Source organism: Nelumbo nucifera, chromosome 6 (assembly GCF_055504915.1).
Source record: "Nelumbo nucifera cultivar China Antique chromosome 6, China Antique-T2T, whole genome shotgun sequence".
NCBI lineage: Eukaryota > Viridiplantae > Streptophyta > Magnoliopsida > Proteales > Nelumbonaceae > Nelumbo > Nelumbo nucifera.
In genome coordinates this window covers 1726261-1742178 of record NC_142654.1, presented here as the reverse complement: position 1 = coordinate 1742178, position 15918 = coordinate 1726261, and the positions used below count along the sequence as shown (strand labels likewise).

Genomic DNA, 15918 nt, shown 5'->3' with positions numbered 1-15918 from the left:
ATCAGATGGACTTGATAAGTCTTATTGGCTCGCACGAAGCGGAACGGACTCCTAACAACACGGGCCGAAAGATCTTGGAGGTGTTTCATGAGACCTACGGCAGCTCACCTATTTAAGGATGTCAACCCCAGTGACACAAGGTACGTACGATTTACTGCTTACTAGCATTATAGCCTTCAAGCATCTAGCCTGCTCAACAAGAGTACTAACTTAAGCATCAAAGTGCCCATGTCGAGTAAGCCACCCTGGGTCCTTTGAGCCTTTCTCTCCTTGCAGTTCGACCGGCCAGCTAAGCAACCACTGTCCGAGCTGCCCTCCAGTTAGGAGCATCCAAATCACACACAATCAATTGGCATCGTCTGTGGGAAACGCTACACAAAAGTTAAGTTCTCACCTGTGTTCTAAGCCTCAAGTAATGGCATTCTCAAGCAACAATAACAACGCCTGGATCGAAGGAACCCCTGCGGGGGGCAGAATCATAATGATCAGCTCGAACAAGTTCTAGCAATCTCGCCCGAATAGAATCTTCCAACCCTGACTATGAGGCCGCCCCCACAGGTCGAGCCCTCCATGGTTCCTGCAAGAGTTAACGACCAACAGACTATGAGGTTGCCCCCGTAGGTCGAGCCCTCCATTGCTCCCATGGGAGTTGATGGCCAATAGACTATGGAACCACCCTGACGACCTCAACTCATTTTAAATTTGCACTTAAAAGCCAGGTTCTCAACTCATTTTAAATTTGCACTCAACGTTAATTAGCCCAGATGAGCCTCGACAACTCTGTTCGTGAGGTTGCCTCTATAGGTCGAGCGCTTCATGGATCCTGTGGGAGTTGGTGACCAACGGACTCTGTGGTTGCCCTTGCTGGTCGAGCCTTTCAAGGCTCTCGTGCGAGCTGGCAACCTATAGTTAGTAGAGTCGTCCCCGCAGGTTGAGCTCCCTACAGCTTATTGTAGGAGAAGACGGTTAGCATTTCCGAGGGCTGACGCAGTGTAGCCGTGGCACTAATCCGTCATTCAAGTGCCAATAGTGACGCACATATCAACATTGCTATCACAAGGGGGGCAGAAACTAGACAACCAGCCTGGGCGAGCTTCAGCAGTCTAGCCCATATTGTCTCCCAGCCCAACTACAAAGCCTCACTATTGATCAAACCCTTCATGGCTCCCATGAGAGTTGGCAGCTAGATGAATGTGGAACCGGCCTCACAGGTTAAACCTTTCATGGTTCCTGTGAGAGTAGGCAACCCGCAAACAATAGAGCCACCTCCTCAAGGTGAGCCCCCCATGGCTCCAGTAGGAGTGGGTAGCCAACAGTTCCAGGAGCAGGTGTAGTACATGTGCAGCATTGACCCACAAATGTAGACTCGAGAGAGTCAATCCCACGTGATGTCATAGATGCAACTGCGTTTAAAGCTACTACAGAATGGCCATACGCTTTGGAGACTTGGTCAAATCGAATTATAAGGGGAAGCTAAACCGCTTTTAGCTAAGGCCCCTTACACTGACCTTGAGATACATCAGTAGCTCGACAGCTCGGTGCCATTTTGACGGCTGAAATTATGGCCATCCGCTTTGGAGACCTGGTCAAATTGAATTAAGGGGAAGCCAAACCGTTTTTAGCTAAGGCCCCCTACACCGACCTTGGGATACTTAGGCAGTTTGGCACCGTTTTGGCAGCCAAAATTACGACCACCCGCTTTAGCGACTTGGTCAAACTGAATTTTAAGGGGAAACCACCCCACTTTTTAGCTAAGGCCCCCTCAAGCCGACCTAGAAACACATAGGCAATAGGTAAACCGATCTAAGCAGGTTGACCCTCCATCTATCTACCTCGGTAGTGTTTTGACTGCCACTACTACACTTAAATCAATCTCAAAGGACATCAACATCTCATTGCTGACTTGAAATAAAAGAAAAGAGAAACGGAGGAAAGGAAGACTAGTTTGCTTTCAGCACCGTGGCAGACATGCAAACTTGTTCGATTTCTTCACAATCGTCCTCCACCTCAGTTCTAGGCTCTGCATCGACCTTGTTGGTTACTCCTTTGATAACCGGCTTGAAGGACATTGTGTTGTAGTCTACGTAAGTGGAGTGACCTAACGAGGCAATCACATAATTGGAAGCCCCTCTTGAGGATGACATGACAAACTTCGCTCTTAAGGTCTTTGGCCGAATTGCAAAACTCCTTGACGGGTGCATCCCTAGTAAGGTATATGTCTTCGAGGTGCCTGTTCCGCCTCTCATCGAGCAGATGAGTTTGTTCTTGTGCCCTAATAATCAAGACCGCGAAGTCCTGCGTAAGACTACATTCAACCCTTAGACTCTTCTGACCTGGGGAGCAAATTGGACTGATGCCTACAAGCTCATTGAACCAATCATTCCGAACCAAAAACCTATAGCGAGCTACTCCTTTTGCCGAACCGACCTCGTATCAGGAGTGGGGGCAATTGATGAGGGCAGATTCAACCCTTCGCTAAGATCATGACATGTGGCATCTCAAAACAATTGGACGATACCCTGACACCACGAGGGCGATGACTTGCCTTAGCCAAAAATGATGGAAACCCAACTACCGACCTACTCGAGACCCAGTTGCGACCTACCTCCACCAACCAGATGGAGTCCCAGTTGGCAACTTCATACACAACTCAAGCACCTCAGCAAAGTGGCTAAGAGCACCTTATCCTGGGCTGACCTGTGGTACCTCGTCATTACTAGTCCAAGGGACCTCGACGCAAGGAGCGACCTCCCTTGAGGACTTGTCGATTCAACTGAGGTCCAAGTGGTGACCCGCGAGACGTGTTTGCCGACCTCCTCCATGTGTGCATTCCGTCACTCCCGGGCCTTCCGAAAGTCAGGTCCCACATCGAATGTTTCAGAGGAAACCGAATAAGGCACAAAACCCAGTCTACGTGCGCCACTACCTCCGAGGACTTTGGACTGGTTGGCCACGTCTTTCCGAGAGATCTCGGACATGATGCCTAAAGCCTACGCCAAACAACACCTATATAAAAGATCTTATTTTCAAGTTCAGAAGCAATTCGGACACTCTGACATTGCCTCTTTATAGGTCGATCCAACAAACTAGCCGACTCGACATCCAAAGCACCTTCCAACAGGGAATTGCCAAATTGCGCATCATTAGGCACCAAAAATGGTACATCACTAGATCCTTCTTCTTACCATATATAAGGAAGATTCAAAGTATCAAGGCATCGCATGCTATCATGCGTATCAAAGGTCACTTAAAACACAAATACCAACAGTTAGGGCACCTAACATATCTGAAAATTAAAAAAAAAAAAAACAACAAATAAAAGAGTATCCACTGTTTGAAACGCATGATACACAATTATATCGATATTTTAAACCTGTATGGAATGGTGTATAAGTTTTCTGAAAATAACAAAAGGATATTCTTTTGTCATATATATAAGTGTACGTGTATGCCTGCTATTTGCATTCACATTTTCTACCATTAATCCAATACTTAAAATATCAATTCACACAACTTCACATTTACAGCCATATGTTCAATTTTAAATCTTATATCAATCTATGGCTCTATGCAGGGGTGGAGCCAAGTATATTGTTGGGTCCTTGGTCCCCCAAACTTTTTGTTAGGTTAATATTTATATATAATTATTAAGTATAGGTAAGGTAAAAAATATAATAATGTAGGTCCTTAAATACCCCCTCCCCCCAAAAAATGAAGGCTGAGCCGAACGGAAAATGTTAAAGGATCATTCTTTAACCCTCCTCCAACTACAAAATTAAAAACTTTATTTATTTTTCTTTGAAAAGTCTATAGTAGAACCAAACTTTCCCACCTCATTTCCTTAAACAGTCTACCTCTTCTATTCTCACCTCATTTTTTTGTTTAACTTGCCCCCCCGAGAGGAAATTCCTGGCTCCACCACCAGTTCTATATGTTCAAATTAATTTGTCAAGTGTAAAAACCTAAGGTTATGTTTGGTTTGAAGGAAAAACGTATGGAAGCCTATTCAAAGTATATAAAGGTTTATCTGTCTTTCCCTATTTTTTCCTTCAAACCAAATACAAAGAATTGGAGAGAAATTATATTATTGTTCGATTGTCTTCCAAACACTTGAAAATAGGAACCTCTCTGCAAAGCATTGATGTTCTTGGAGTTTACTTGACAAGTTGCACCAATAAGGTTGATAAGCTAAGCATCCATATACTTAATCCACCGATGAATAGATTGATGACACAATAAGAGGGCGATTATTTAGCAAAAGAATAAAAAATTTATGATCCACGAAGGAAACCACCAAGTGATAGTTATCTTCCACTTCCTGTTGACAAAACAAAGTTGGATTGCAATTTACAAGGAGACCAAAATCTATGAATATGGACATTGGATGTGCGTAGTGTATATCCTTCTAAAACCCATGCCTACAACAATTACAAGAACTTGCATATGAAGATAAGCTAATCGATGGCAAAATTTTATGTAATTCAGATCAGGTAGGCAAACACTATGAGCATGCTGAGTAAGCACTTGAAAGTTTTTTTTTCTTATTTACACATGTTGCTTAAAATATCCCCAACTTACCCTTGAAAACTGAAAAGGTTTAAAACCGACTTTTGATACAGGTGTAAAATATTTATTTGTGCTCATTTATTGTGCTTACAATGTTGTGTCTACTAGTTCTGGACTCAAATTTATGGTGTATTCTATTGTACCATGAAGCAAACAACATGATTGGTTGAGTATGATGGTGAGTATACCTTGTTACATGTAAAAATATACTCTTGTGAACACATGGGCCAATGAAAAATATGTAAACTTTAACTTGATTACATGAGAAATTTAGATTTGAAATGCAACCAATATTTGTAAATTTGCCATAGTTGAATGTGAGTCCGGATAAGATAGGCACATTATTATAAGCACATTTAATGAGCACTTGAATTTTTTTTTTGATACCTGTACCTTAAAATACCCTCAGCCCACCCTTGAAAAAGATTAAAACCCATTTTTGACAGTTGTCAAAATATTTATCAAGTGCTCATTTAACGTGTTTATTTATTTTGTGCTTACTATATATCCGGTCCCATTGAATGCTTGGTTGGGCCTTTAAGAGAATAATAAACACTAAAAGGTCTGTTTCGTTCACAGTTGAAATTGGAATCAGAATCAGAATGATTTATTCCTATATTCTTTATGATTCAGACAGGAATTACAATGTGAATTGAAATCAGTTGAAATGAAATTTCATTCCCAAAGGAGGAGGGAATGGCCATTTCCTCAAATAGAGAAATATTACTCCATCATAAATGGGAATGGGAATCCAGTTCCACCCAAACAAACAGTTGGATCCGGATTATTTCCAGATCCCTATTCCCGCGAATCAAACGGGCCCTAAGTTCAAACTTCAAAAAGAACTCAAGTCATTAAATATGGGTTTGATTCCAAAGCAATGTAAAAATGTACAATGATTGATGGAACTGCCTTGCGGCCCTTGCCTGCTTTCCTTTCATCAATTCAACATCTCCCAAAGTCTTTAAGCCTGAAATACTGATTATTTGGGAAATTACAGGGAAGTACCTTATAATTTGGGGTTAATGACACTTAAGGCACCAACCTTTATTTACAGGGAAGTGTCTTGAAACACTTTAAAATCCCATAACTAAGCATGCATTTTTTATGAGACCATTTTACCCATTCCTTTATGATCCTTTAAAAACCCTAATTAAATTAAAAGGAAGGCTAGGTTATGTAAGTAGTATTCGTATTATATATTCTGCCTAGCATAGCGCCTTTTCCGCTCAATTGTTTCTAGAGAGTGGATTTCGCTCATTGGATTTTCACTTGGTTAAGATCTTAAGATCTTGGACCATCGGCAGTTTGGTGTTCAAGGTCCGAGGTTGAGCCACAATTAAGTCAACCCAACAGCTATGTTGAACTGAAAAGAGAGATGACATTTACAAAGATGATTAGGAGCCACAGAAAGATTCGCCTTTCTCGACTCTCATGCCAATGCCAACATGTACCTAGTTTGTTCCAAACTGATCCAAAAGCAAGAGGTGGTCCACAAATCACAAAGTGTTGATTTCTCCCTTGAAATGGCTTGGACTTTGGATCCTAATAAATACTTTAGCAAGAGACGATTATATCTTTTTCTTCTATTGCCAGGTCCAATATGCATATAGTCATAAGCTCCATTAATGAGATATTTTTCATGGATTGCCGATCAAAAGGGAAAAAGAAAAGAAGGCATGGAAAATCCTGTTCCCACCCTCCCAGGTGCTTCCTTGCTGATGCATGTGTACTAGTTCTTTACAGATCTCCGTCTCCCTGAGAGAGTGAGAGGAGATTGTTTGGTTCATTTAGGTTGCTAGCTAGGTTCCTTATCGGCCCACGAGGGTGCGGTAGGAACATGAGACGTTGATGAACAACCCAGAAAGCTCATAGGCCCATCATCTTTACCTGTTCTGTTTGTCTAGTGTTTAGTGTTTACTTCTCTATCTGATACAAGAAGAATCTAGCCAGGTTTGAAGTTTTCGTGTTATTGGAGCTAAGTGGAAGTTTAGATAAGATGGCAGTGTAGCACTGGAATTTGTTGCCGTCTTTGTATTTCTTGTAGCAAAATAGCAATGCAATGTAAAAAACCTCATGAGCAAAGGAGGGAAAAATCAAAACCTATCTATGCGTCCTCTTAGATTTGGATTCAAACCTAAGGCCAAATGGTTTTAGGCTTTTAGCATAACATTTCATCAGTTTCGCTTCGTGTGGGGTCGAAGCCAAATAATATGCACTGCTCCCCACATGATTGGGAACATCATCGGGACGTTGTAGGAATGTGCTGTGGGACGTTGGGGGGGGGGGGGGGGGGGTGATTTGAACTCCTGCTCAAGGTCTTGACTTGATTACTGTAGAGAACAGTGTCCATGAATGCTGCCGATAAAGGGGGATCGATCGGGAGAGAGGAAGGAAGAGGACCTTCTCTTGGGTTTTGTTCTTCCTTTAATTTACTTTCTTCCACTAAACTAAATCACGGGCATATTGGGCAACTTAAAGGATTCAACTATTCAAGTAAATAATGTGTCATTGAGGAATGGCGTAGGATGTCTTAGAGTACGTTCAGATATCAAATGTTAACCCAAGTTGAATAATATAGAAACCATAAATTAGGATATCCTGAGAATAAAAAAAACTCCAGGTGAGTGTCCTGCAAGCTTTATAATAGATCAACGCTGATGGGGAATCAGAATGAAACTAGAGCAAGTTCAGCCACAGGCAAAATAGGCTGTGTGTTATTTTGAGCATAATCCAGTAGAGAAAATAGGCTGTGTTCAGCATTAAAAGAATAGGCTAGTCTATTCCGCTTTAATCGACTCGTGTTTAATAGGATAAAAGAATGGTATCAGTTTACACTTTACAAGACAGTTCAGTTCAGTGCTTAAGGTTGGGCCTAAGCTCCACTTCTTACTGGAATTATATCGAATTATACGTATTTGCATCTTTAAGGGACAGTGTTCTTGTTAGTACGAATTTAATAACTTAGTTCTAACGTGAAACAGTAAGAAAATAAATCAATAAAGATAATATTCTCAAAATTTTTAACATGTTAAGCCCGGGTGCACATTATAGACCATAGCATAATTGTAATGATCTAAGAACAAGTGCATGGACATGCCTAGCAACATAGATGGCAAGGATTACAACATGCTTTTGTACAATTTGAACAATGGCATACCTTTTTACAGCCAGTGCAACAAGATGTACATCCATTGCAAGGGTGGCAATCTGTGCAAGCAAGAGCTGGAAGAATGCAACAATGTTGACAAGATTTTTTCTTCAGGCAGCAGCAGCACTGCCATTTCACTGATGCACGGCAGTTGCAGCAACTTGTTTTTTCTAGATGAAGAGAGCAACCACCAAAGCAACAAAGCCATGAACAGTTGAAGCAACACTTTCCACTGCATAAGAAAGGAACTTTTATTATATGGGGAAGCAACACACACTATCTCTTGTTAATAAGTTCTGCTTCTGCTCTGAGAATATACATTTTTGTGAATTACACCACAAGGACTCTAATACCCTGCCACTTTATCAATGGTGATGGCACTAATAACAATCTTCGAGTCAAGATTCAAAATTTCGATACAATATGCCCCTACAGGGGTTGTATCGGGGTCTGTCCTGGTTCAGGGGGTCGACCAGCCTTAAACCAACCCCTCTGAACCGGTTTCAAAGAAAAAAAGGGGAGAGAGAGCTTTGACGGCCTGTATCGATATTTTAAACCTTGCTTCTAGTCGATACAACACCCTAAGAAAATGAAGAGACTAGCTGACTTAGTATCCAGTTGAGCCCCTCATCTTTGATGATCAGTTAAAAAGATAAACAAGAAAGAGCAGAAGGAAAGCCAAATGGTCAACATAAAGCTTCAGTGCATGTATTGATAGAATCGCCCAATCAAATGGAGCTGTTGAGGACCAACGCTCAGCACCTAAAAATAATTATAACAAGAAGAAATCTGAGATGTTGGAAGCATGGCATTATGACCCACAGTTTTTGGAGATGTACTAAACTCTGAATGTCAGGGTTTCAGTAGGATCGGTTCCTTGAATCAGAATAGTAAGATTAGTATTTTTACTCCACAGTTGACATGTGGACAACAAAGTCATTTATGGGTTAAGGATGTGGATGTAGATTCATGAATGTATGTTTCAGACTTGCATCCGCCTGCAAGGCCCTTGAAAGTCTGGAATAAAAAAAAAGGAAAGAAAGGAAATGCCTTGGTAACTAAACCTAATGTTTCTCTTGTTCATTTACCATAAATAAGGGTATTTTACTAGCAATGGAACATGCTTTAGAGAAAGATTAATCTATACAGCTCCCACAGGCCAGACATTAAAAAAAAAAAAAGGCTTGATGCCTTGATTGCAATATTGGCATGGTGGTTCTAATGGACAACACCATAATCTTAGTAGTGTTTAGCACATGGTGTTTATTAAGAGGTCACATGGAACAAGAAGCAAGCATATGCTTATTAACAAAAGGTGCCATGGTATTCATGATTCTGTAATCAATATAACACAAGATCCATGGCAGTAGCAATCTTTATTTTACCAATGGCAACAGAAAGCCTATATATATCTTTATTAGGAACTTCAGCTATACTTGTAAAAAATATTCTTTCCTCATACATGATAGCTTTGTTTTCCATCAGTTATCTGTTCAGAGAAATGATTTGATTTCCTGACAATGTTTAACTAGAATATAAATGAAAGATAAGATGAGAACCATAAGCATACCACAGCCAATTCCAGAAGCCATGAGATCTACGAGTCTTCAAACCTCTGGTTGAAAAAGAAAACCATAAAGATGGGTTCACTTAATAAATTTTAAAGACATGAGTTGATTTTGAAGAATTTTACCTGGGTATGAAAGGATCTGGGTTCGGCATTACAAAATCATGGACCCTGCTAAATGAATGGCATTCAGTGAATTGCAAATAAATTACTAGTAGAGCCTGCATATTCCTAATTAGGCTAATTTAAGCTAAAGAACATTTGAAGAATTTGGTAAACGGGCACAATATAAGGCAATTACAAAAGGAAAAAGGAAAAATACAACAAGCATACTCTTTGCAGCCTCTAGAAGCAGGTTGAAGGTCTTCAACTGATTTTAACTCCTCCTGCTTGCAATGAAATTGTCTATAAGATGCTTCCCTTTCCATGAAGTCTCAAATATATAAACAGCTATCGTTCAGGTTGTTCCTTTCATGCATGACACGAACACTTTCTATATTCATTTTAAAATTAAGAGGACAGAATGGTAAATGCCTTCTATTTTCAAAAATTGAATTAGCAAATGAAGGTATAAATTTTTACACTTAGAGATAAACCGTGGATGACATCTAAATCATGTCTCAAACAAATTCCAGAAATGAATGAAAACAGATGCTGGTGACTGGGAATTATATAGCAATGTGATGAAAGCAGAAAGGGGCATTTCTATGATTGTAGACATTCATGGTGATAATTTGCATTTATATATTAAAGTATTCTCAAAGAACCATTCAACCTAAAAGCTTAAGCTGTTAGGTGAGGTCCTTGAATAGGTTGATATTCTCTAACAAGTATAACTCAATTAGGTCAACTGTCATTGATTGGTTTTCAATGTACTTGCACAATTGAATGGAAGAAATTATACTCATTGTCACAGGGGAAACTTCTAGATCAAGAATTAATTAATTCAGATGAGTACAGGTCTGATAGAGGATTTTTTTTTTCCAAAACAATCTTATTGGCCGTGCAAACAAAATTGGACAGCTTGAATAAATAAGGTTCCTTTATGTTATAGGAGATCTCCTGGGTTAATAACACTATAATAGTTTATCGAAATTCCCCTGTTGTGACATATAAGAAGCAATGAAGGATGCTCGTTCCATGTATAAATGCATATACTCTTCAGGTTTGGTACTCCCCTGTATTGAGTTTCAATCACAAGCAGCACAGAGGAGATTACCGCACAACTTATTCTTGTGCGTCCTTCGGTTAAGTCTATGCCGAGACATCTCCAAGAGAAATGGTTCCTCTGAAATCAGCTAGTGATGGATAATGTTGCATGCATTTTATCTTTTATAAGAGTGCAGAATGGGGAACAGGGTTCTATTTAAATGAAACAGAAACCTTCGTTTGATGAATGCTACTCTTATTTTCACAAAGAAGAAAGAAGGAAAGGGAATGTGTCAATATTCATATCCAATTAGTTATTCTTACTTCTTACTAGTCGTTTATTTGATTTTCTTTTGCAGGGGTTTCAGTGGTTTTACCACCAAACCCACGAGAAAAGTTAAGAACCGAGATCTGAACCAAGTCTACAAGCAGTAGTTAATCAAACAGAAGATAGAGTATAACACATTAACACCCTGTATAAATCAGAGAGTAAACTAAACAACCAGATCACAAAAAACATGAGAACCAATTAAAAAAAAAAAAAAAAAAAGAATCGCTGACCTGAAGAAAACCAATCTCTCTTTCCAAGACCTGAACTTTGAGCAGCTCCCGACGCTTGCCATACAAATCCGGATAATCAGGTGGCGCCTTGGGGCAAGGCGGGGTTAAAGAAGGAAAAGATGGAGAACAGTCCGAAACAGCAGCGGAGACGGCGGCCATTGATCGGAGAAATGGCCAGAACGGAATAAGGAGTCGGCGAAATACCAAGAAAAAACAGGACAGAGAGAACACTAGAAGAAGAAGAAGAAGAAGAAGAAGAAGAAGACGAGAGGGAGGGGTGAGGCAGCAATAATGAGATGGGTAAATGAATGCAAAAGAATAGCAGTGTGAGAGAAATAAGAAGGGTTTATGGAGGAACAAAGACAAGGCTATAGAAGGACTGGGGCAACAGAAGCAGCAGCAATGAATGCATTCATAAAGATGCAGTTAATGGGGTTGCAATTTATAGACACACCCAGTAGGAATTGATTGAAAGAAGTGAAGGCTTTGAGCGGTGATAGTAGTAGTAGTCAACTCAGTAGGAGACCTAAGGAAGAAGCTTTTCCTGGTTCTGGTTCTTGTTCTTCTTCTTACTTGGATTCTGCAAGCAAGAAGCAGCAACAACAGAAGTCTGCAAAAGCGTCCCTACTAAAACATTTTGATCAGACTAAGATTTTGTTCCACTTGACGTTACATTTCTATGCGCTTTCTCTCTCTCTCTGCGTTCCTGTCGTGGTTGCATTAGGGAGAGCAGCGGCAGGAAGCGCGACGGCCGTACTACTCCATCATCAGAATCATACTGTAGAGTGACGAGGGATCAGACCGCACGTGACCCATTGCGTGTGAGACGTCGCAAAGAGAGACAAAAGCGCGGGACGATATGGTAATTAAGAACATAAATTGGATTAAAAAACAATTGGGGGACGGACCGATGGACAGAATAGGGGTAAAAATGTAAAAAAGGATCAATAATCATATTGTTATTTATATCTCGGATAAAGACAAAAAGAAAGCGCCTGATGCCCTGTCGTGGTCCCACGGTAAGTGTATGGAAGAGCGAGCTATGATTCATTATCAATGTCCAATTGTCCAGCTCGAGCAAAAGTTGTTTATGATCCCAGGCATTTGATGAGTCCGGATCTCCTGCCCACATCTACCCACATAACATCGCATGCACACATAGAGAATATCTTATTCTCTACATAATTTTATATACGGGATGCACGGAATAGCATGTTGTGGGTAGATGTGGGCAGAATTATAGTGGGCAGGAGATACGGAGTCGCTTTTGATGCATGATGCAGATTGCAGGATTTCAGATTGACACGTGCGCCTCATTTCGACTCCAGAACAAACCAATCAGGTAAAATTGTCCTTTGATAGCGATGATCTCATCTGATGGCATGACATGGGTTGTACCCTGTCACCTTAACAGCTTTTGCCACGCCAACCCGTCGTTGGGCCCAAGTTATGAAACTGCATATACTATCAATTCCGGCCCATAAATCGAGAAAGCACAACATTTATATTTACTATAAAAAACTGTAAACGGAGTTCGGATCAGCTACTATCACATGTTGACAACAACGTCCCTACAGTCATTGCAACCGTACATCGGGAGCATCTCCAATGAATGATGAAAAGGGGATGCTCTCGGTGTGCGGCTGTAGTTGTTCATTGGAACAGCGTTGAGAGCATTCTATTGTAGCAGGTCCCGACCCTTATAAACGGGGTTAAGCTTATATTTTTGCAATCAAATCCGAGTCAAGACACATCCTTTTCCTTCACAGGACAGGATGTAGAGGTTAGCACTTACCAGTGCAATGAACACTGAACTGATTTTCTACAAAGAGGAACCGTGTCAGCGGCCTTTTGTAGTCTGTAATACTTTCTTGATTTCTTCCACTCCGGCTTATGCCCAGTTTTGGCCTATGTTTTTTTTCCTCTTCCTCTACGCTCTAACAAAATTTGTATTAATCAACCCAAAATACAACACCACCGTACTCAATACCCATGAAAGATTTCAAGATTCACTTTATATAAGGGATTCGGGGTTGTATGAAATACAATTACGATAAATGTTTTTTCTCTTCTTCCGGGTAGAAACAATTAATACAAATTATCTAGAATATAATGTTTGTGTACATGTTCATGGAACATGGTGGTAATCATCACATGCATGTTAATCCAAAATATACATGGGCAATATTAATTGTATTGAGTGCCCCAAAAATTAATTTAAATAACTTGCACCAAGGCACCCTAAACCTAATAATTTCTTATTTGAAATCCCTAGCTTCTAGAAAGACACCATTGCTTGGTGCAAACGGCAAAATCTCCGACTGACAAGCCTGACAACACGGGTTCGGATCTGAGAGTGGTAAAAGCCCAAAATTAGGTCATATTCAGTCTATATCTTCAAAGTTAATAGTTTAAAGACCCGTTAATTAACCAGGACCAGCCAGCATTGGGTAATGGCCTTAAAAGGATGAGTTATCTTTAGTCTTGAACTTGGAAAAGATTAGATTCCCATTGTTTGAGTGTTGGTAAGGTGTGAAACTGTGAGCCGCATATATTATTATTATTATTATTGTTATTATTTTTTATTTATTAAAAAAGCTAGGTACTTACAAGTTACAACCACATGAGCATGAGCTTGTTAGTTACAAGCCATTCCTTTTAAAAATTAAGCATGAGAATTCCACATTCAAGGTTCTCGTTTGCCTCGTAATGCAAATCCTGCCAAACCTTTGGGATCGTGATGATAAAGCTAAGCTAGCCTTCACGTACATCTATATATGATAACGATAGTCTCAACTATAAATGTTAAATGAACATCATTTAATTGAACCCTTAATTGGTTATGTAGTCGAAGAGAGATTTGAAGTGCATTCGAGGGAAAAATGGCTTGTAAACGAAAGGAGGTTCTCACGGTCAGAATAAGGCTTGTAAGGCTTGCAAAACCTCTGGCGCTCTCCTAAGGTGGTTCTCACGGTCAGAATAAGGCTTGTAAACGAAAGGAGGTTTTGTAGTCATAGACTGTAACCAGCGGGTTGTTTTTCATGGTGAACGGCTGTGGAAACACTAGGGGTGTCAAAGGAGATCGAACTTATTCTGAGGAATGCATGAAATTAGCGAACCTTTGCTCCTCATTCATCCAAAGGTAGAGAGATGTTTAATTTAATATGCATAAAATGCATTGATATCTTAATTACATTTTCTGGTAGTATGCAATAATGATGAGGGGTATTTAGCCCTCTAGTGATTCTTCTGAACCATCGCATCACACCTTGATGCTACGTAAGCAATGATATGCCTTTGCCAAGTTGATCGTATTCACCTGCGTTCAGTACCACCTCGACTAGGGCCAAAAAAAAAAAGAAAACGTTTCTTGGTATAAGCAAATCTCTTGAGGGGACAAGAGATGAGGGAGAATGAAGAATGAAGATTAGGTGTCTCTTGAGGTTAAGGTTAAAAAATATGAACCTTGTTTAACTTAGAACTGAGCCAAAGTTGAAGCATCCTCCAATCCAATTGTATAAAATAAAGTATGTCCCCATTTAGTTCGCAAGAATAAGGGTATGAAATCAGAATAAAAAATTTAACTGTTTGATTGGACAGAATCGAAATTCTATTAATAGCATTCTCCCATATTTAAGAAAATAACCATTCCCTGTCCTTGTATTGGGAATGAAACACAGTATGAGAACAGATCATTCCAATTCCATTTCCGGCTGCAACCCAAACATACCCTAAAAAAGTCATCTCAGTTTAAGCCTAGCATAAAAATCCAATAAAAATAAATTGGATTGATGGATAAAAAATAATAGATTATATTAAAGTTAAAATTGGGATTTCAATACAGAGCAAATGGGGTCAAGATTGACATCAAGTGGCAAGGTGATTCAACCCCCACCCAGTTACATTTTCTCTGGAATGTTTTTACTTTTATTATTTTTTCTGGGGGGAGGGGCATTGGCTCCCATGTGTGTAACCACTTTTATTCGTCATTTTCATGGGTAGGACAACAAAGCTATAAGAATCTTTGACAAAAAAATGTTTAATTTTAATTTTCAAGTCTATTTGGGGAGCAGAATAGACAACCAACGTTCTAACTTTCAACGAGGCAATGTATACACCATTTTGTGAGGTAGCAAATGGGAAGCCTAAGGCCGACTAGGCTTGGGTTTTTCTGGCACGGATTAATTTGACTAGGGCTGTTCATAACAAGACCTAAATCGATTAAACTGATCAACCCGGTCCGATTCAATTTGAGTTGGTTGATTTTTCTTCATCATTGGTCGGTTTCGGGTTACGAAAAAACATAAATCGATAGTTCGATTCGGTTTTGTTTTTCATGTGTGAAAATCGAAATTGAACCAACCTGAACCGATTTAGATATATATTATATATATAATATTTCAGATATATATATATATATATATATATATCTGTTATATTTCAGTTTTACTATATATATATATATATTCAGAAATATACATATTATATATAAAATTTCTGATATATAAAATATCAGTTTTACTATATATATTTTTCAGATATATACTTGAATCCTTTACCGTTCACATCGAGAGAATCATTCACAAAACCGATCCAAATCGACCAAGTCGGTTTTACTTAGTACTGGGTTGGTTTCGGTTTCATTTCTAGGTAAACCGACCAGGTCGGGTCGGTTGGAAAAACGCCAATAAACCGACCCAACCCAACCCGTGAACAGCCCTAGATTTGACCTAGCAAAAGTCATCTGAGATGGGCTAGACTTGTCAAAACCAGTTAGATCTGCCCCCCTAGTGTATAGTCTTTTCTTCCTTTTAAAATTTAAAGTATGTATTTAGTTCCGCTTATGTTTATCGAATAAATGTTTGTACTTTATTTATTGATAAAACCGAGAAATGTAATAATTGCAGTCGTTTATGACAATCAA

The 15918-nt window shown here is 39.6% G+C and overlaps 1 protein-coding gene across 3 annotated transcripts; it reads right to left on the bottom strand.

Moving 5' to 3' along the window:
- Window positions 1-4107: 4107 nt before the first annotated feature.
- LOC104609277 (guanine nucleotide-binding protein subunit gamma 3-like) lies at window positions 4108-11828 on the bottom strand. Of its 3 annotated transcripts, none has more exons than XM_088889233.1 (6): window positions 10995-11127; window positions 9618-9777; window positions 9411-9455; window positions 9288-9332; window positions 7727-7949; window positions 4108-4318 (listed from the first exon to the last, which is right to left on the bottom strand). In XM_088889233.1, exons 2-6 carry the CDS (start codon window positions 9710-9712, stop codon window positions 4205-4207), a joined length of 522 nt encoding a protein of 173 aa, XP_088745359.1. In that variant the 5' UTR covers window positions 9713-9777; window positions 10995-11127; the 3' UTR covers window positions 4108-4204. The 3 variants fall into 3 exon arrangements, with proteins under 3 accessions (XP_088745359.1, XP_088745357.1, XP_010273847.1); XM_088889231.1 differs by having other exon boundaries at window positions 4129-4318; window positions 9618-9670; window positions 10995-11828; XM_010275545.3 differs by lacking the exon at window positions 4108-4318 and having other exon boundaries at window positions 7562-7949; window positions 9618-9670; window positions 10995-11824.
- Window positions 11829-15918: the final 4090 nt, after the last annotated feature.